This window comes from Carcharhinus amblyrhynchos, chromosome 8 (assembly GCF_965287045.1).
Source record: "Carcharhinus amblyrhynchos chromosome 8, sCarAmb.v2.hapA, whole genome shotgun sequence".
In the NCBI taxonomy this organism is placed as follows: Eukaryota; Metazoa; Chordata; class Chondrichthyes; order Carcharhiniformes; family Carcharhinidae; genus Carcharhinus; species Carcharhinus amblyrhynchos.
Window position 1 is genome coordinate 37,302,146 of NC_137331.1, and position 21,059 is coordinate 37,323,204.

At 40.8% G+C, this 21,059-nt stretch overlaps 1 protein-coding gene across 1 annotated transcript in view; it reads right to left on the minus strand.

The window, feature by feature from the left end:
* Positions 1-2,318: 2,318 nt before the first annotated feature.
* atp9b (ATPase phospholipid transporting 9B) overlaps positions 2,319-21,059 on the minus strand; it is a 290,399-nt gene continuing 271,658 nt past the window's right edge. The window contains exons 22-29 of the mRNA XM_080193897.1: positions 19,491-19,635; positions 17,748-17,812; positions 15,391-15,546; positions 9,223-9,287; positions 8,977-9,085; positions 8,359-8,416; positions 6,553-6,756; positions 2,319-3,400 (exon numbers count right to left, since the gene is read on the minus strand). Of these exons, the coding sequence (XP_080050023.1) occupies positions 3,264-3,400; positions 6,553-6,756; positions 8,359-8,416; positions 8,977-9,085; positions 9,223-9,287; positions 15,391-15,546; positions 17,748-17,812; positions 19,491-19,635 (939 nt within the window). The 3' untranslated portion in view covers positions 2,319-3,263. The remainder of the gene's footprint in view (positions 3,401-6,552; positions 6,757-8,358; positions 8,417-8,976; positions 9,086-9,222; positions 9,288-15,390; positions 15,547-17,747; positions 17,813-19,490; positions 19,636-21,059) is intronic.

Sequence of the window (21,059 nt, forward strand, 5' to 3'; positions counted from 1 at the left end):
TTTTGAAGCACTAATTTCGATGCATTATTAGAACTGCAAATTAAACTTAAATTAGCACCCTACACTTAAAAGGTAAAGTTTTTTTTAAAGTTTATTTATTAGTGTCACAGGTAGGCTGCAATGAAGTTACTGTGAAAATCCCCTAGTTGCCACACTCCAGCACCTGTCGGGTGCACTGAGGGAGAATTTAGCACGGCCAATGCACCTAACAAGCATGTCTTTCGGACCATGGGAGGAAACCGAAGCAGCCGAAGGAAACCCACGCAGACATGGAGAGAATGTGCAGACTCTGCATAGACAGTGAGCCAAGCCGGGAATCGAATCTGGGTACCTGGCGTTGAGCGCCACTGTGCCACCACGTCTCCCTAAAGTTAAAAGCAATAAAACCTTCAGAAGATTAAGATTAATTTAGACATCATATGTGAAATAGATGAAATAATTTACTCTTGATGTGATAATGGACTTTTGCCCACTTTGACCTTTAACTGGATAAATAAAATGAGACAAATCAGAACATTAAGGAATTAACTATCCATTTCAGAACAACCAGAAACACAGTTTCCTAAATACCGACATACGAAATACGTTTCGCAATAACTATGTATGAAATGTGTACATATACGATAAATGGGTGACAACTGTACATGGGCCCAAGATGATACGTGAGCTGTCAAATCTCTTGATCAGAAAAAGGAGGAACGCAAGCCATTGTGAAAATGTAAATTCACTTTTATTGTGCAGAGGGAACTCCAGTTTAATTTAACAATACAGTAAAATCTGAATAAGGTGGTCACCTTCACCATCAAACTCAAGTGGTTCCTGAAAAACATTTGAATCCAGATGACATACAGTGACACTTAATGGCTTAATCACAACAATATGTTAATTTGAAAACATGTACCGTGGCTGATCTTGAGGGTGGTAGCTAGACCCTGATGCAGGCTCCATTGATTTATATTGCTAACGTCCATTTCTATTAATAGGTGCGATATGGCAATTGATGGTGGCTTCATCAAGGTGACCATTGGAACACATTTCACCGTTACTCATGTCATTACAACTACTTCACAGCTGCAGCAAAGAATAACAATTGGAATCTGATGCCAGGCATCCATTATCTGGAGGCTATTTACAATATGGTAGACAACTTCCATTCACTATTGGAGCAACGTCTCTTGAGGACAGCCATAGAAAACTACTTCAAATGGACACAATTTAGCATAATCATGTGGAACCTAGAAATCCAATGTTCAATTAAAAACAGAACAGCGTTGTAAATTATGAACAATCATGTCCTTGTGAAACTCCTTTAGGCATGTTAGTGGATACACATACTGATAAATCAGAACACTAGCTGATTAAAAATATGATGCAAATATGCTTTTAATAGGTTACAAATACAAAAATTAATTTCCACAAGTCAAAGACTTATCTGAAGTACTTTGCATCATTAGTGAACAACATAATACATTTGATTCTCATATATTTTCAAAATGGAACTTTAAGGGAGTGCAGTAAGGTTTCAGTCAGTGCTGGATTCAGGAACCTGCCAGTGGAATACATTGTTGACCCTCTTTGTAAAAAATAACCACATCTTCTTTAGTACTCCACTAACATATAATCTCTAAATAAATCACCCCTGGGCACATTGCCCCAGGATCATTGGAATTATATTCTTACTATGATTTGAAGAATGTTGATTTGCTTACAGTTGCTTGATGGACTTTGTTTACACCTCAAGGCGGGGTGAGGGAGGAAGGGTTAATTGTGCGGAGAGAGGGGAGAAACTTCTCAATTCTCCCAGGCTTGAGTCCATGTTGCAATAAAAGACTTGAATCTGACCAAGAAGTGGAAATGTCACCAGTGTATAGGCAGTGCATGTTCTTAGGTCATGATGTGGAGATGCCAATGCTGGATTGGGGCAGGTACAGTAAGAAGTCTCACAACACCAGATTGAAGTCCAACAGATTTATTTGATAGCATGAGCTTTCGGAGTGCTTCCCCTTCATCAGGTGAGTAAAGAATTGGGTTCACAAACAGGGCATATATAGACACAGATTCAATTACAAGGTAACGGTTGGAATGTGGTCTTAACAGGTAATCAAAGTCTTTACAGATGCAATGTGAGTGGAGAGAGGGTTAAGCACAGGTTACTACATCTGTCACACCTCTTCAACCTGTGTTTAACCCTCTCTTCACTCACATTGTCTGTATCTGTAAAGACTTTGATTACCTGTTAAGACCAGCATTCCAATCATTACCTTGTCATTGTGTCTTTGTCTATATATGCCCTGTTTGTGAACTCAACTCTTCACTCACCTGAAGGGGCAGCACTCTGAAAGCTCGTACTACCAAACAAATCTGTTGGACTTTAACCTGGTGTTATGAGACTTCTTACTGTTCTTAGGTCAATTGCAAACGAATAATTTTCAAAACTTTGTGAAGTTGGACTCCTCACGTAAAATTCAGGTTGCAGCATTCCTAAGATTGGTCTCCAAAAATAGAATTAAATACTACCAGGGAGAAAATATAAGGGAGGTAGACAGCAATGTGCCAATGATAATATGGGAAGTTTAAAAGCCTGCTGTGCATATCCCCGTTAGTGCATATTTGCTTCACAAACACAACTGCAATTGAGAGACAGGGAAATATTGACATTTTAATAATAGCAAATGCTAAAGTGGAAAGCACTTATAAAGGTAGCTGAAATTCCAATAAATATATATCATATATATATATATATATATAGTGCTAAATCTGTTGCTTTTATGCATCAGTTAAGTGAGCTTCTATACAACACAATTTGGACAATTGCGCTAACTGGTACTTAATGGACAATTCCGCAACTCATCACAGAATTGTAATGCAGGAATAAAAAGTACAGCAAATTTTTAAACAAAAGTACATTTGTATTTTTACACAAATTAGCAAGGAAAAAGAAAGAAAAAGTAAAAAAGATATACAAAGACACGTTATTTCCATTTTCTCCCTGACTCCATCAGTACTGTGAAAGGTTTGAAGGCATGTGTCCCTTCATTTCAGAGGTCCTGTGCAGTGCCTGCTATTTTGAAGTATTGTCATTTTCTTTCAATGTTCCACACACAGTATACGCAGCATTTCATTGCTTTTTTTTGGCTGTTTGGTCAACAGACCATTTTCAAAAGACTTCAGTTTTGCTGTGAAGTTTCTTTTTTTTTAAAGGGATGATCAGACATCCTCCACAGCAATGGCAAAAGTGTCACTTATTAAACAAAGCATTTGCACTACGAGGTAAGTTTGGAGTAGCTGGGTGGAGAGAACTTGCGCTTCAAGTACTTGAGAATATAAAGTGGAAGACAACTGACGAGGGTAATTGCTGAAACTTTCCACAGGAAGGTCACAGTGGTGATAAAGGCGACATCTGTAAAGACAGGAAGTTAATTCCATTACATTATTAAACAAGGTGGCCAGTACTCTGAATGTGATTGTGAAAGGGAGCAAAATAGATGACATTATGCAAACCTAATTTATTTTACATTAATATACACAATAGGAAAGTAGGAACAGGAGTACGCCATTCAGCCCCTCGAGCCTGCTCCACCATTCAATGGCTCATCTGTGGCCTAACTCCATGTACCTGCTCTCAGCCCATATTCCTTTGAAACCCTGGCTCAATAAAAATATGTCTATCTCAGAATTAAACTTAACAATTGAAGCAGCATCCACTGCTGCTGGAGGAAGAGTGTTCCAAACCTCCAGCACTCTCTCCTGTAGAAGTGTTTCTAACATCTCTCCTGAATGGCTTGGCCCTAATTTTTATATTATAACAACTGGTTCCAGAGCCTTCAACCGGTGGAAACAGTTCATCCCTATCCACCCTGTCCTTCCCTGTAAATATAGTGTGGACTTCAATCAGATCACCCTTCAACCCTTCTGAATTTGAGAGAATAAAGGCCTGACTTGTCTAATCTTTCCTCATAACTTAACCGCTGAAGTCCAGGTATCATTCCTGGAAACCTACACTGAACTCCCTCTAGGATCAAAGTATCTTTCCTAATACGTCAGTAGTGCAGTCATGATTCTGTTCATCTGCAAGCAGATATTTATTTTTCAAATAAAATTAAAATCCAGGATTTTTATTATTTTCCAGATTTATTCCCCACTCAGCCCCTGGCAGCCCCTCTTCAAATTAGGAATGAAATGGGGTCAGGTGTATTCTTGCAGACTTGACCCCACTTGCCTATCCAATAGCAATAGCAGAATTGCAATGGTGGTGGATGCCCCACACCACCCAAACTCCTCCACTGTGTTAGCAAAGTGTTCAAACATGCATGATTGGAGGTAGTCCCGGCTGGCAGCAGGAATAGGTGGACAGAGTCAGGAACTTAGAAGCAATAAACTAGTGCAGAGCAAGTACAGGAGTCAAGCGTTCAAATCCTTCTGCCAGTATGCTCACAGCATTGCTTTGGGAGATTAATCCTAAATTCCAGGAGACTCCTAGGCAATCCAGAAAAGTTGGAAAACCTACTTCCCCACCCGCCCAGGTTTGGGGTGTTCACTGACAACTGTTTTAAGGATAAATTCTTGAATTAAGAGGGAACTGAAATATGCAGTAATAAAAATAATTGGTTGTCGCACTTCCAACATATAATGATACTGGGAAACATATAATGATACTGGGAAACAAAAGAATAACAATTTGTATTTACACAGCACCTACAATGGAGATAATGAATTCCATCTGGGAAATCATGAAGAAGAGGACATAATCTTAAAATCCAAACCAAGATGGTTAAAAAGCAAATTCAGGGGAGAAAAATAAGTGCATCATCAAACATTGCTCAAATGCAGATTGTGGAATCATTTTAAGTATTTGAAAGAGAGATAAGATCTTTATTTGGGTAATATTCCTTGCGCTAGCCCAGATGAAAACATCTCTGCTGTGTCCAGTACAAAGCCCCAGTTGAATGCTACAAAACAGAAAGGATTAATTTAACATTCTCTCTGTGTCTGTTTGGGTTTCTTCCAGGTGCTCCAGTTTCCTCCCACAATGCAAGGATATGCGGGTTAGGTGGATTGGCCATGCTAAATTGCTACTTAGCGTCAGAGAAACTAATCAGGGTAAATGCATGAGGTAATGGGGATAGTGTCTGGGTGGGATTGTGGTCGGTGCAGACTCGATAGACTGAACGGCCTCCTTCTGCACTGTAGGGATTCTATGATTCTATAAACTTAGAAAATTCAATTTGCGGATGCAGCGGTCATCAAGCAATGACTGGGAAAGAAGCAAACAGGAGCAATGCAAAGGGGGACCTTTTTAAAAACACGTTCGTGGGATGTGGGCATTGCTGGCTAGACCAACATTCAAAGCTCATCCCGGATTGTCACTGAGAAGGTGTGGCGGTCCATGTGGTGTAGGATCACCCACAGTGCTGTTAGGGAGGGAGCTCCAGTGACAGTGAATGTATGGAGATGTATTTCCAAGTCAGGATGATGTGTGGCTTGGAGGGAAACTTTCAGGTGGTGGTGCTCCCATACATTTGCTGTCCTTGTCCTTCGAGATGGTAGTAGTTACAGATTTGGGAGGTGCTGTTGAAGGATACTTGGTGAGATTTTGCAGTGCATAGATGTTATATAATGCTGTTACCATGTGTCAGTGATTGAGGAAATGAATGTTTGAGGTGGTGCTCGAGTTTGCCAACAAAAGCAGGCTGCTTTGTCCAAGGTGATGTTGAGCTTGTTGATCATTGTTGGAGTTGCACTAATCCAGGTAAGTGTACAGTATTCCATCACATTCCTGGCTTGTGCTTTGCAGACAGGATTTGGGGAGTAAGGTGGTGAGTTGGTCACTGCAGAATTCCCAGCTTCTGACCTAATCTTGGAGCCATAGTATTGAAATGATGAGTCCAGTTCAGTTTCTGGTCAACGGTAACCCCACCAGGATGTTGATTTTGGAGAATTCAGCAATGTAATGCCATAGAATAGTAAGAAGTCTCAGAACATGAGGTTAAAGTCCAACAGGTTTATTTAGTAACCAAATAAACCTGTTGGATTTTAACCTGGTGTTGAAAGAGTTCTTACTGTGTTTACCCTAGACCAACGCTGGCATCTGCACATCATGCCACAGAATGTCAGGGAGAAATGGTTAGTTTCTCTCTTGCTGGGGATTGCCATTGCCTGGGAATTGTGTGGCATGAATATTAATTGCAGTGGAATCATTTGGTATTCTGAAACCATCTCCTCCCATAAACTGTGACACATTTGCAACACCAGTAAAATCCCTGTGCCTTTTCTTATGCAATCACGGATAAAAACAGCAATAACATTTTAGACATGATGCCACAATATCTGAAGGGTTTTTTAGATTTCAAATCGGTTTCAGACACATTCAAATTGAAATGGAAGGTAACCACTGCTGGAAAGTTAATCTGTTCCAATAGGTAACTTTTCCTAACGATTAGCGGAGCAAACATAACAATATGCAGTATTTTCTACTGTAGAGGCTGCAGTCTTGTGAACTTCTAAGTCGCTTCTGTTTTAAAAATGAACTGACAAACCTTTGAAACAACTTACCAAAGTACTCATTGAGAAATGCAAGGGAGGCCACATAGCAGCCAAGACTGAGGAACTCCCCCACAACCATAAGCCAGTGCCAGGTCCGGATTGTAAGTGCAACCATCAGCAACTCAGTCAAGATCAGGGCAGTGAAGGAAATTGCTACGACATGTACAAACTCAGATTCAAACAGCACCAATGCCCCGTATATTAAAATGCCACCTGTAATAGATCAAACGCACAAGTCACAACCATTGCTTTTCTCATCAAAATGATTCACCAGCAGACTAGAGGCAAGACCTGGTGGTAACATACTGTAACTCTTACATAGCTATGCACTTCAATGGTGTGTGCAAACCTCAGTCTATCAAGGATATACGTGGCTGATCACAAAGCAATTTTCGATGGGTAGGATAAGTACAGCTAGCAGAGCGTGAATGTTTTACTTCATTGTGTGTAGTTTTTTTTGTCATGCTTCTTTATGAAGGACCCGTGTATAGTTCCTTTCCATATTAAATTAAAGCATATTTATTAGTCACAAGCATGCTTACGTTAACACTGCAATGAAGTTACTGTGAAAATCCCCTTGTCGCCACACTCCAGCGCCTGTTCGGGTACACTGAGGGAGAATTCAGCCATTGCGCCTAACCAGCATGTCTTTCAGACTGTGGGAGGAAACCAGAGCACCTGGAGGAAGCCCACACAGGCACGAGGAGAACGTGCAAACTCCACTCAGCAGTGACCCAAGCTGGGAATTGAACCCCAGGTCCCTGACACTGTGAGGCAGCGATGCTAACCACTGTGCCACTGTACCGTCCCTAACTGCTTGACAATTGGATTTTATAACTGTAGCCTACAATGTCATTCTACAGTTAGCAAATGGGAGAGATATTTGAGCTGATTGGCTGTATTAGGTTTACTATTCCCCATTTTACCAGTTATGTTTATTTAATGATATAAAACAAAATCCGTTTTTCAGAATAAAGGAAGAATTTAAGTAGACACTATCCTTGGGTGCATAGTCAATCAGCTACTTGAGTCGTGGGCATACTTATCCTACATTAAATGTGATCAGTTCTACAGATGTACCCTTCATTGTTTTTTTTCCAACGGCTGTGTGCAATCCATAGTGGTTAGCATCCCAAGACCAGAAATTCCTGCCCAAGGTCAACAGACAACAGGGCGGCACGGTGGCTGTGGTTAGCACTGCTGCATCACAGCACCAGGGACCAGGGTTTGATTCCCGGCTTAGATCACTGTCTGTGTGGAGTCTGCACATTCTGCCCTGGGTTTCCTCCGGGTGCTCTTGTTTCCTCCCACAGTCTGAAAGACGTGTCAATTAGATGATTTGGCTGTGCTAAATTCTCCCTCAGTGTACCCGAACAAGTGCCGGAGTGTGGCAACTAGGGGAATTTCACAGTAATGTCATAGCAGTGTTAATGGAAACCTCCTATTGACATTATTAAATATATATTTTTAATATAGGTGGAAAACAAAGTGAATTCGGGCTTCCTAAATGCAACATTAGCTTTAGGGGAAGTTTTTGTATCAAAGTTTGGATGGGAGTTTTCAGGGAAACTTACACACATTTAGCATTTTTGACAACGTTTATTTTGACAGTGAATTGCGTTCATTAGAAACTTTTAGAATGGCGATTTTAAGCACCAAAAAAAACTAGCTCTAACTACAAGCCATTGCCACCATCATAATCAGTAACAGCCCAGTTGCCAAACTAGAGTCCAAATTAAAGATTATCAAGCTGTTAAATGTGGATTTATAAACTAATTCAGATCATTATTCACGCCTGTAAAATTTGTGACGTACCTTGGTACATGCTTATTAGAACCCAAATAAGGAACGTCTTGAAGGATAATGACCGCCCCTGAAAAAAATATATTATTTAGTAGCTGTGCTCACTTGTGGATAAATATTATAACTATAATTACATCTAATAGAGTTGTCTTAAGACGTGTGTGTGCTGTCCAAGATCACTAGAAACTACAAAGGGTCATGAATAAAGCCCAGTCCATCATGCAAACCAGCCTCCCATCCATTGACTGACTACACTTCCCGCTGCCTCGGAAAAGCGGCCAGCATAATCAAGGACCCCACATGCCCAGGACATACACTCTTCTGTCGGGAAAAAGATACAAAAGTCTGAGATCAAGTATCAACTGACTCAAGAACAGCTTCTTCCCTGCTGCCACCAGATTTTTGAATGGATTTATATCATATTAAGCTGATCTTTCTCTACACCCTAGCTATGACTATAACACTACATTCTGCACTCTCTTCTTTCCTTCTCTATGTATGGTATACTGTGTCTGCATAGCACACAAAAAATAATACTTCTCACTGTACACTAATACATGTAACAATACTAAATCAAAATCAAAATCAAAACAAATATAACATACCTAAATCTTCAAACATATCACGCACCTTTGTGAGGTCCTTGTAAAGTTCTGGATATAGTATTGCTGTTTCTGGCTTTACATCCTGGTCTAACACCAGAGAAAAAACAGGAAACATTGTGTAGATGGTAGCATACCTATTAGAACAGCAAGCAAAAAGTCAAATTTACAAGGCAACACGGATTGGGAAGTGTGCAAAAAAGAAACAAGATGAAGCTTTATATATCTGCAATCCTAGAAAACGGTCTTCTTGGAATTACACAATGCCACTTACCCTACCATGAGGAAACCCTGATACAATGGAACAGACGCAAAATAGAACACTGATGAAAATATCGCCTGAGAAAGAGAACATATGTAAAATCACTATTAAAAATAAATCAAGGAATGCTTCAAGTGCACAAGGTATTGAAAGTTGCTTCACATTATACATAGAATGTTTACAATTTTATTACAACATTGAAATATTTCATCTCAATCTCATTTGATATTTCTTTTGCAGTATTTTCTGAACTAGGATGTCATTGAAACTAAATTCCTGATTCAAAGTACCTTTAAGTGTATGATTATTAAAAGGTGGGCAGGGATATTACTAGGAATGGTAACTACCTGGTTTAAAGATATGAATGATATTGGTCAGTGCAGTGTCTCATCGAACTGTAGGACAGTGGCACTGTACCACAGTGAAACTGGGCAGCCAGTTTGACTTCTCTCCATCTGCATAGTACCTCTGCAGGTGGAATACTGTAAGAAGTCTTACAACACCAGGTTAAAGTCCAACAGGTTTATTTGGTAGCAAATGCCACTAGCTTTCAGAGTGCTTGCTCTGAATGCTGAATGTCAGAATACTGAGCAGACAGCAGGTATCTCTCCACATGAATAAAAGGGAATTGGAGGGAATTCTGACCCTAGGCCACCTATTGCTCAGCTTTTACCATCAGTCTTAAAGTGAGAGCAGATGTTTTTATACTTGCGCTTTTATTTATTCCTGTTTGTGTTGATCTGAGTGTGTTGCTCTTCCTGATTCCTCTGTTGTTCTATGCTCTGGGTAAATTTTTCAGAGAACTCTTCATGGGAGGCATGGTAGTTAGCACTGCTGTTTCAGCGCCAGGGACCCAGGTGAATTTCGGCCTTGGGTAACTTTTTTTTTAAATTAATTTGTGGGACATGGGCATCTCTGGCTGGCCAGCATTTATTGCCCATCCCTAGTTCCTGAGGACAGTTGAGATTCAGCCTCATTGCTGTGGCTCTGGAGTCACGTGTAAGCCAGACCAGGTAAGGGCAGCAGATTTCGTACCCTAAAGGACATTAGTGAACCAGATGGGTTTTTATAACAATTGACAATGGTTTCATGGTCATCAGTAGATTCTTAATTCCAGATTTTTAAAACTAAATTCAAATTCCACCAGCTGCCGTGATGGGATTCAAACCTGGGTCCCCCAGGACATAAGATGAATTTCTGGATTAATAGTCTAGCAATAATATCACTAGGTCATCACTTCCCCCTTGTCTTCTTGTGTCTGTGTGGGTTTCCTCCGAGTGCTCCGGTTTCCTCCCACAATCCATAGATGTGTAGGTTAGGTGGATCGGTTGTGCTAAATTGCCTCTTGGTAAGCTGTAACCTAGTTTTTCTCCAGAAAGGTTATCACAGGCCTCAAACTGCCCAAAAGCGATAAAACCTGGGTTCAAAGGCATCAGTACTAATAATTTGGGATATTTTTATCCAGTGAATTGTCAGCAAATAAAAGCTGTAGGCACATCGTTAAACAACCAATTACCACAGCTAACTTAGCAACAGTAAGGCCCCATCAACAGCAAGGAAAACAACAAGATAATCAGAGCAAGTTATAATCTGATATGTATAATTGGCATAAATTTTAATCCATTTAAAGCTTTTATTAAATAACACATTTCTCTATACTCAGTACAGATAGAAGTCCTATAATAACCAGGACCATTTCAAAAGTAGTCAATTACACCTATGGAAGCAACATTCTGCAGATATCATTCCCAGTTGCAAAGGTGGCAGCATTAAAGTGACACAATCTTCAAGATGAATATGGATTCCAGCCCCTACGCAGTTAATCAGTTGGACACAATTATATCTAGGCATGTTTATTGATTTAAAGTTTATTTATTAATGTCAAAAGCAGGCTTACATTAATACTGCAATGAAGTTATTGTGAAAATCCCCAAGTCGCCATACTCCGGGGCCTATTCGGATACACTGAGGGAGAATTTAGCATGGCCAATGCACCTAACCACGTCTTTTGGACTGTGGGAGGAAACCCATGCAAACATGGGGAGAACATACAGACTCCACACAGTGATCCAAGCTGGAAATCGAACCCAGGTCCCTGGTGCTGTGAGGCAGCAGTGCTAGCCACTGTTCCACCATGCCACTAAGGTTGTAAATGATGGTGAAGGCGTGTATTGTAGGTGCACTTAATGCTGTCTTTTTATTTTGGCTACGGGAATGTCAATCTAACAAAATTCAACAATAGAGGAATTCTGTTATTTTGACTTGCCTCATTCGCAATTTGAATAAAGATAGAGAATGTCTCAAGATTGTGCAGACGGTGTGGAAAGTCTGCAGAAGGATCTAGATAGGCTGGGCGAATGGGCCAGGAACTGGCAAATGGAATTTAATGTTAGCAAGTGTGAAGTTGTCCACTTTGGTAGGAATAATGGTAGGAAGGACTATTACTTACATGGCGAAAAACTGCAGCATGCAATGGTGCAGAGGGACCTCGGGGTCCTTGTGCATGAGTCGCAAAAACCCAGCCTGCAGGTGGTCAGGAAAGCAAATGGGATGCTGGCCTTCATAGCGAGGGGGATTGAATATAAAAGTAGGGAGGTCTTGCTGCAACTGTACAGGGCACTGGTGAGGCCGCAGCTGGAGTACTGTGTGAAGTTTTGGTCGCCGCACTTACGCAAGGATATTTTGGCCTTGGAGGGAGTGCAGAGGAGGTTTACTAGGCTGATGCCGGAGTTGAGGGGGTTGAACTATGAGGAGAGGCTGAATAAACTAGGCTTGTACTCGTTAGAGTTTAGAAGAATGAGGGGAGATCTTATTGAGATATATAAGATGATGAATGGGATGGATAGGATAGAGGTGGAGAGGCTCTTCCCGCTCAGAAAGGACAGTAGGACTAGAGGGCACAGCCTCAAGACAGGGGGGGTGCAGTTTAGAATGGAGTTGAGGAGGAACTTCTTCACTCAAAGGGTGGTGAATCTCTGGAATTCTCTGCCCGTTGAAGTGGTGGAGGCTGCCTCGCTAAATATATTTAAGACGCGGGTAGATAGGTTTTTGATAGGCAAGGGGATTAAGGGTTATGGGGAGAGGGCGGGAAAAAGTGGAACTGAGCCACGACAGATCAGCCATGATCTTATTGAATGGCGGGGCAGGTTCGAAGGGCTAGATGGCCTACTCCTGCTCCTATTTCTTATGTTCTTAAGATGTGATTTTAAGAAATTAGGGGTTAAAGGGATCAAGGAATATGGAGAGGTGGGATCAGGATATTGAATTTCATGATCATCCATGATCACAATGAATGGCGGAGTAGGCTCGACAGGGCAAATGGTCTACTCCTGCTTCTATTTTCTGTGTTTCCATATGTGCATCAAGCCAGCTTCACACTTTTCTCATAGTTTAGGTGCCATCATAGAGGGGTTTTGCAACTGGCTAAAACAGCCAGATGGATATTATTTGATTGCATAGTGGAGACAATGCGATGGAGGGAAGTAAAGATCCATCTTCCCTGTGACATATTTGGGTTTATTCCCAATGGCCTGGTTGTCCAGTTTCAGTTCAAAGTTGAAGTTCCTCCTCTCACTTTCTCTTTCACAGTCTATGCTGCAGCTTCTGAAACCAAACACTATTCAGCCAGACATCACTGTTGCTCTTTTGCATTCTTTGGTTTTGATCTCTTGTCACTAAAACTCCCTCCCACCTCTCAGCTCACTTAAAAGAGCTCTCATTTCCACTGCTGTTCAAACTTTTATTTTCATTTCAAACTGCTGTTCAAACTTTCATTTAAACTGTCAAAATCAACTCTAACTTCCCCTCTGCCGAAAACAAGACTACTGTGCACTTGTAAAGTGCCTGAACATACCATAACATCGATATGTTTCAGTGTCTAATAACTGATGCTTGAAGTGCACTAACTTTGAATGTAGAGAGAGAGAGAGAGGGGCAGAAACAGAGGGAGAGAGAGAGACAAAAGGGCACTGTTTGCACAGAGCAAAGTCTTAGAAACATCAAGGGACCAGATATATTCTGAGAGTGATTGAAAGGGCAAATGCTAGTCAGGGAGTCAGTACTTTTCATTACTATGTGAATTGTGTTTGTTTTAACATAACTCAGACTGATAGTGCAATTCCATCTTCCTGTGTGTTGGTTCTACTAAGTTGTTTTTATACAACCAGGCCCTACTCTCTGAGAAGAAAGCCTTGGAATCTTTTATAACCATCTCTCTGGTTTCCAAATACCCTGTTCCTTCTCCTTGTAAAATTGTACGCTAGCACCCTATTTCTATGAAAAGACATTACTAATTTCCTTCCAAGTACAGCCCTTACGTATTCAAGATGTGCAAACAGTTCAATCTCAGGTCATCACCTTGGGAGTTCTAAACTAATCCACAAATGCCACTGTTATTTTTGAAAGGTTAATTCAATCCAAAATGTTAGAACTTTAATAGCACAGAATGATAATTTGGCTAATGGTATAGGCACTGTTTTTTTTAAAGAGCTATTTACTTCCCTGCACTTGGCCCATGTTTTAAAAGTATATTTATAAATATTTATCATCTTTCTTCAACATTTATATGCATTTGGTTTTTATTGTTCTTGGAGGGAAACTGCATTGCTAACATGGCTCATGCCATGATATCACTATGGAGTATGGAGGAGAAGCAGGCACCGATAGCTACTTCAGTCAATAAGAGGATTGAAGCCACCTCGCTTCTACAACACACACTACCGTCTAGCCAACTGATGGGAAACCGCAAAAGCCAAAGTGGGCATCTTGCCAGAGAAATACGGTTATATTCAATCCTTTACTTGTCAAAGCATTTACAATGTGAAGGTGCAGCCATCAGCCTACTATTCTCTCCAATCTCAAACAGAACTCCCATTTCTTACTCTGTAGAAGGATCACTTTGATTTAGAACATCAACTCTGTTTCTCTTTACTGATACAGCCTGACCTGCTGAGTTTATCCAGCAGTTTCTGTTTTAATCTCATTCATTGCTGAAATTACTTCCAATTCAGTTTTCTCTTTCATATAAAACACTTTCTTCACCCCTTCAGGAACTCTCCATTCTGCATAAGTCACTGCCAGATCCAAATGTGGCTCCTGCATCTGGGAATGCTGTTTTGACACCCCTTTCACATTATTGACAAGGTACAAGAGAGGACTTGTTATTGGATAAATAATCCCTTCCTGGCCTATTGAACTTCCCTCAACCAGATCTTTTCTTAATTCTTTCATTGGCTAGAATGTTTAACTTTTCTCTGAACTTGTCTCTTTTGCTGCTCTTCTGAGCTGTAAATATGATCCATAGAATCCCCTACAGTGTAAAGGGAGGCCATACTGTCTATGGAATCCACACTGACTCTCCGAAAGAGCATCCTGCCAGGCCCATCTCCCCACTCTACCCCATAACTCTGCACGTTGAGCATGGCTAATCTACCAAATCCGCATATCTATGGACTGTGGGAGGAAACCCACACAGATATGGCGAGAACTCTACACAGATAGTCACTCAAGGATGGAATGGAATCCGGATCTCAGGTGCAGTCAGGTAGCAGTGCTAACCACTGTGTCATAGAGGTTTACAGTATGGCAAGAGGTCCAATGGCCCAATATGTCCATGCCATCCAATTTTTACCACTAAGCTGGTCCGATTTGTCTGCATTTGGCCCATATCCCTCTATACCAATTTCACCCATGTAACTGTCTAAATGCTTTTTAAAAGACAAAGTTGTACCTGCCTCTACTACTACCTCTGGCAGCTTGTTCCAGACACTCACCACTCTGTGGTGATTGCCCCTCTGGACCCTTTTGTATCGCTTCCCTCTCACCTTTAACCAATGCCCTTTAGTTTTAGGCTTGCCTCCCTTTGGGAAAAGATATTGACTACCTAACTGATCTAAGACCCTTGTTACTTTATAGATCTCTATAAGATCACCCGTAAGCCTCCTGCGCTCCAGGCGAGAAAAAGTCCCAGTCTATCCAACCTCTCCTTAACTTTCAAACCAAGTCTGGGTAGCATCCTGGTAAATCTTTTCTGCATTCTTTCTAGTTTAATAATATCCTTTCTGTAATAGGCTGATGCCCATGTATATTATGCATACCTCAAAACTCAGCACACAGCCTCCAGCTTGGACTCATTATTCCACTTGGAAGCTAGGGTGTATAAACGAAAATGGCTGCAGTTACCTGCATAGTGGAGATGATAAGGCCCCGGTGGATGACAAACTGGCCAAGTGCTGCAGATCGCTTGTAGCTGTTGCGACCATGCACCATCAGTAACCTGCCGATGTGCTTAAACTGAGTGATGGAGAAATCTGCCGCCAGAGACGCCTGTTTACCTTCCTAGATTAAAAAAGTAAAAAACTATAAGGTAAGGAAACATATTGATTAAAAAGCTGCTGTCAGAATAGTAAGGAAACATCTCAAATAATGAAATCATGCTACTCTATTAGAAGAAATCTACTACTACTAACTTTCACTGAAAGTTTAGTCTTCAAATGATAACATTTCACTGCTAAAACTATGGTGGTTTCTTTGCATTTCTCTCACTGACTTATAACATGGATAAAAGTAAAATGTATCAAATGTTGCTTTCTCAGATAAGTACATAAAATATACTAAGAATTGCATCATCATCTTTATGCTATTTTACTGGCAGTAACTATGCTATAATTGTTAGCTACTTAACGCAATAGAAATCACCAAGACTGGAAGGTCCTATTAGCAGCACAACTGGCCAAAATTGGGGTTTTGTTTAATCCCTGCCTCTTTATTCAAGGTGGAGAGAAAAGCCTCAGCACTGATATCACAAGCATATGTGGGACCGACAGGACAGTCAGTGGGAAATCTTCAGTGGCCCCAGCTGGTGGAAGCATCTGGGAGAAGCACTAACTTCCTGAGCTGGTTGATGCCATTCTGAGCGCCCACCTGCTTCAGGTGAAAGATCCCTTTAAGTATGAAAATTGCAAATCCACAGATGCACGTAAGGATCCCATTTGTCAGGTGGGAGGGGCAAGAGAAAATGGACATCGAGGCAGTGCAGAAAATAAAAAAGAAATATTTACAAGGATGATGTTGGAACTGAAGAGGTCTTAACTGTCAGATCAGGCTGCTCATGCTGGGGACTTTGAGAAGGTCTATGGGAGGATGGGGAGAGGGGTGTTGAGGAGAACAGAGGGGGCCTGATAGAGGTCTTTAAAATTATGAAGTTGCAGGGGAGGCATAGAGAAAAATCTGTCCACTTGAGTGGAAACAAAACTAGGGGCCAAAAAGAAAATGCTGGAAAATCTTAGCAAGTCTGGCAGCAACTGCAAGGAGAGAAAAGAGCTGACTGCTTCAAGCCCAGTTGACCCTCTGTCAAACCCAGGGGTGATTAATGCAATAGCCAGAAATAGATCCAGTTGGGATTTCAGGGGAAGCTTTGCTCAGATGGAATGTGGTACCAGGGTTGAGGCAAATCACACATACATTTAAGGGGGAAGCTAGATAATTGCGTGAGAGAGGAAATAGAAGGATGTGTTGATCGGGTGAGATAGTAGGAGGAGGCTACAATCGCGAGGGGGATTGAATATAAAAGTAGGGAGGTCTTGCTGTGGCTGTACAGGGCATTGGTGAGGCCGCAGCTGGAGTACTGTGTGCAGTTTTGGGCGCCGTACTTACGCAAGGATATTTTAGCCTTGGAGGGAGTGCAGAGGAGGTTTACTACACTGATGCCGGAGTTGAGGGGGTTGAGCTATGAGGAGAGGCTGAATAGATTAGGCTTGTACTCATTAGAGTTTAGAAGAATGAGGGGAGATCTCATTGAGACGTATAAGATGATGAATGGGATGGATAGGATAGAGGTGGAGAGACTCTTCCCGCTCAGAAAGGATAGTAGGACTAGGGGGCATAGCCTCAAGATAAAGGGGGGGCGGTTTAGAACAGAGTTGAGGAGGAACTTCTTCACTCAAAGGGTGGTGAATCTCTGGAATTCTCTGCCCGTTGAAGTGGTGGAGGCTGCCTCGCTAAATATTTTTAAGAAGCAGGTTGATGGGTTTTTGATAAGAGAGGGGATTAAGGGTTATGGGGAGAGGGTGGGAATGTGGAACTGAGCCACGACAGATCAGCCATGATCTTATTGAATGGCGGCGCAGGCTCGAAGGGCTAGTTGGCCTATTTCTTATTTCTGCTCCTATTTCTTATGTTCTACAATGGATCATAAATGCCAGCGCTGACTAACCAGGCCGAACGGCTTATTTCAGTGCTGCAAATTCCACGTAACTCTATTTAATTATTCTAAATGTAATTTACAGCGCAATAAGGCACCAAGACAGATGTCTGTGCAGATTGGAACTCAAATTTTTGATTAGAGATAGCAATTTTTATAACAAGCCCAATGAAATTTCATTCGCCACAACTGGGCACATTTCTTTTAAGATGCACAACAGAGGCTGTTTGTGTTTTTTTAAATTCACTTGTTTTAGAACTACAGCCTGTGATTTAAATCGCTCAGTTGTATATATGAAACAAGGCATGTCATGAGTATAAGCACAAAAGGTCATTACTTTTCCCACAATTCCAATCCCACAGTCTGCTGCTTGAATCATGCTGACATCGTTACCTCCATCACCTGTAAAGTAAATACGTTACTTGGTTAAATCTTTCATTTAGCTGCTTAAGGATAATAAAAATCTAAACAAACATCAAACCCTCCTGAAAAGGAAATAAACTTTTTCAAAAGTCAAAGAAGATAGTTAATTTACATAGACTTAATCTTCAACTATGGAAGGTTTATAAAGACACATATATAAATAGAATATATATATATTATTACACACAGACACGTGCATACACACACAAACACATACACACGTGCATGTACACACTTGTGAAATTTCTAAGCCTCTGGTCAATGAAACAAGCCCATTGCATTCTGAAATTCCTACAATGCTCTTGATCACTTGTCCTATACAGCAGCATTACTGCCACCTTGTGGGTTTCCAAACACATTAACATTACGAAGAAACACATGCACCACCAACATTTCAAACATTTCTTTTAAAATAAGGATACACTCATTGTAAACCTTTGGTCTAGTTATCTTATTATTTCTAAATTCCATTTTTGGCGCAGTTTTATATTTGTTAGCGGAAATTGCTAAATTACTAAGCAAAATATAGGCATCTATCGTGGGAGACAATTCAATGCGCCCAGGGTGTATATCACTTGTGGATTGACCACTGTTTGTTGTGGCTGTACAGGATAATTCATGAGTGGCAGTCCCTACTGCAGCTGGCACAGATGAATAGATTATTATAGGTCTGAAGTCAATTCATGGTTTTCCCTTCCAGCGATCTCCCTTTTCCTTCATTCCTGTCACTGATTTTTCATGCAGCTTTTTCCATACCCTTCCTGGCTGCTCATCTCCAGGCACTCTGGTCAGCGGGGGGGATCTCCCATTTATCGACTCTGACCCTGGTCAACTTGCAGTTTGGCTCCTAGACATCCTCATGTCACAGGTGTGGGTGAGCTATTGGTCTTCTGCCGATAGCAAGTTCAACCTACAGCACGTCTTTGGCCATGATTTATTCTGCTCATAAGGCCCAACCAACAGAGTCGTCCCTCACTCCAGAGGGTAAATATGTTGGGGATCCCTACATGCTGCTGTACTTCCATATTCAACATAAGATGCCTTCCCAGTGAAGGCAGAAGATATTCGGCTGCTTTGCTTGTTTTGCATAAGTCATCTATTCTTCACTACTATAAAGGGAGGTCTTGACAACAACTCCTTTTAACAACACACACTAAGAACAGATATTAGTTTTTATTTAAGCGATAAAATGGAAAAAAATGTTTCCTTTCTGTGGTAAGTCCACATGGTCGATGAACAGAAATATCCCATCTTCATGGTCCCAGTTCTCCAAAGTTTTGAATGCTGAGATTCACACTAGGAACATAGGAAATAAGAGTAGGCCATTCGGCCCCATTAGTCTGGTCTGCCATTCAACTAGATCATGGCTGATCTTTTATCCCAACACCAATGACATCCCATCTGACTGGATGGCAAAGGGCTGGCGCAGATTGCCAGGACTATTCTAAAGAACATTAACATTTCCTATCCATGAATAAGAATCAAATGGATGAAAATTTTGCAACGTATATGTAATTCCTAACCTGAAAGTGAGAATGCAAGGTTTTGACAAATCGTCTCTTATTGTCTCCAGCTCTCACACAAAGTTATCAAGTTATGAATATGCACTTCGGGGTCATGGTTTAAACCTAAAGAAACAAGAATGATTCCAGCTTACCTATTGCACATGTACGCTTGCCTGTGTGCAGCTGCAACAACTTCACAATTTGAGCCTTCTGGGTGGGAGAACATCGGCAGCAAACAACAGCTGGGCACTGGCATGCAAGTTCCACAAATTCATGCTCATAATATTTCAGACAAACCTGAAACGGTACAAATGAAGCAAAATTGAAGAATGACATATGCCCAGTTTATACAACATCCCATATGTAGGCTGACAATGTTTCCAACAATTGTCATAAAGTCAGAATCCTACAGTGATGAAAAAGTGTGTTTTTGTTTTCCAGAAAGTGCTGTTTATGCTTATTACACCATACTTCAATGTAGAAAAGGCAGGCAGATTTTCGCATCTATGTTCTAAGAGAAGGAGAAACAGAAATGCCACCTCATGTTGCACCCTGGCATTAAGTCTATGAATCTGTAGAGTATTATCAATTAGCTTCCAGTACAATAACATAATTTTACTTCATTTTGAAAGATTGCTGCTTATTTATAAGCAGATTTTATATTTTTAAAAAATGAACTCTTGCAGGTTCCTTAAGAATCAATACAATCTAATAACCCTACAATGATCAGGAATATATTTAAAGAATATCCATCAAGCATCTATTTAGGATTATCAATGCATAGTGATACTTGAGTGCAAAGAGTTTAAATCAGTTGTTTCAACAATGCCTATATTTTCAAGAACAAAGACAAGATCTTGACCTTGCCTCTCCCTGTATCTACAATCTTTGCTAGCATTACAAGCCTATAAAGAATACGTGTTCTGCCAATTCTGGATCCTTGAGCATCTCCTCTTTCCTTCACTCCTCCATTGGCAGTGGTGACCTTCAGTCCTCTCTAAATCTCTCTTCCTAACCTAACTCTTTGACCAAGCTTTTGCTCATCTGCCTTAATGTCTCATTATGTGGCTGAGAACACAACTAATTGCTGACTAACAAGGGCAGCGAAAGATTATGGGAGTGGGGGGGCTGCAGGAATGTGGGGTTGAGGTTTCAAACAGATCAGTCATGATCTTATTGAATGTTGGCGCAGGCTTCAGGGGCCAAATGGCATAATCTTACATAGTTCATATGTTTGTATGTACTGTAACACTACGTGTAAACTCTAATTGTTATCTTGCAGGATTCCTTTAGTAGATTATAGAAAGTGAAGGGATGGTAGTTATTTTTTGTGAGAAGCTGTTTGCCCCTTATGTGACAGATCTGCCGCATGCACATAGCCAGAATCACATGAATTGATCCTTTTCAATGAAAGAATAGTCTCAGAATTGCACATCAATTAATTGCATTCAAGAGTATCTCGAATTTTGTCTTCACTTAACCATTTCAATGAATCTCAACTATCAAGTGCTGTTTAACTCTGACATCGAATTCAGCTACCATAGAGTCTTAGAGCACAGTCCATCATGCCTACACTGACACTCAGAGCTATCCAAACAGTTCCAGTTCACTGTCCTTACTCCATTTAAAAATATTTTAAAGTACCTATCCCAATTAGCTTTTTGCAACAGTATTTACAAACATTTATGGGAGGAGGGGGAAAACACAGGAGAAATATTGAT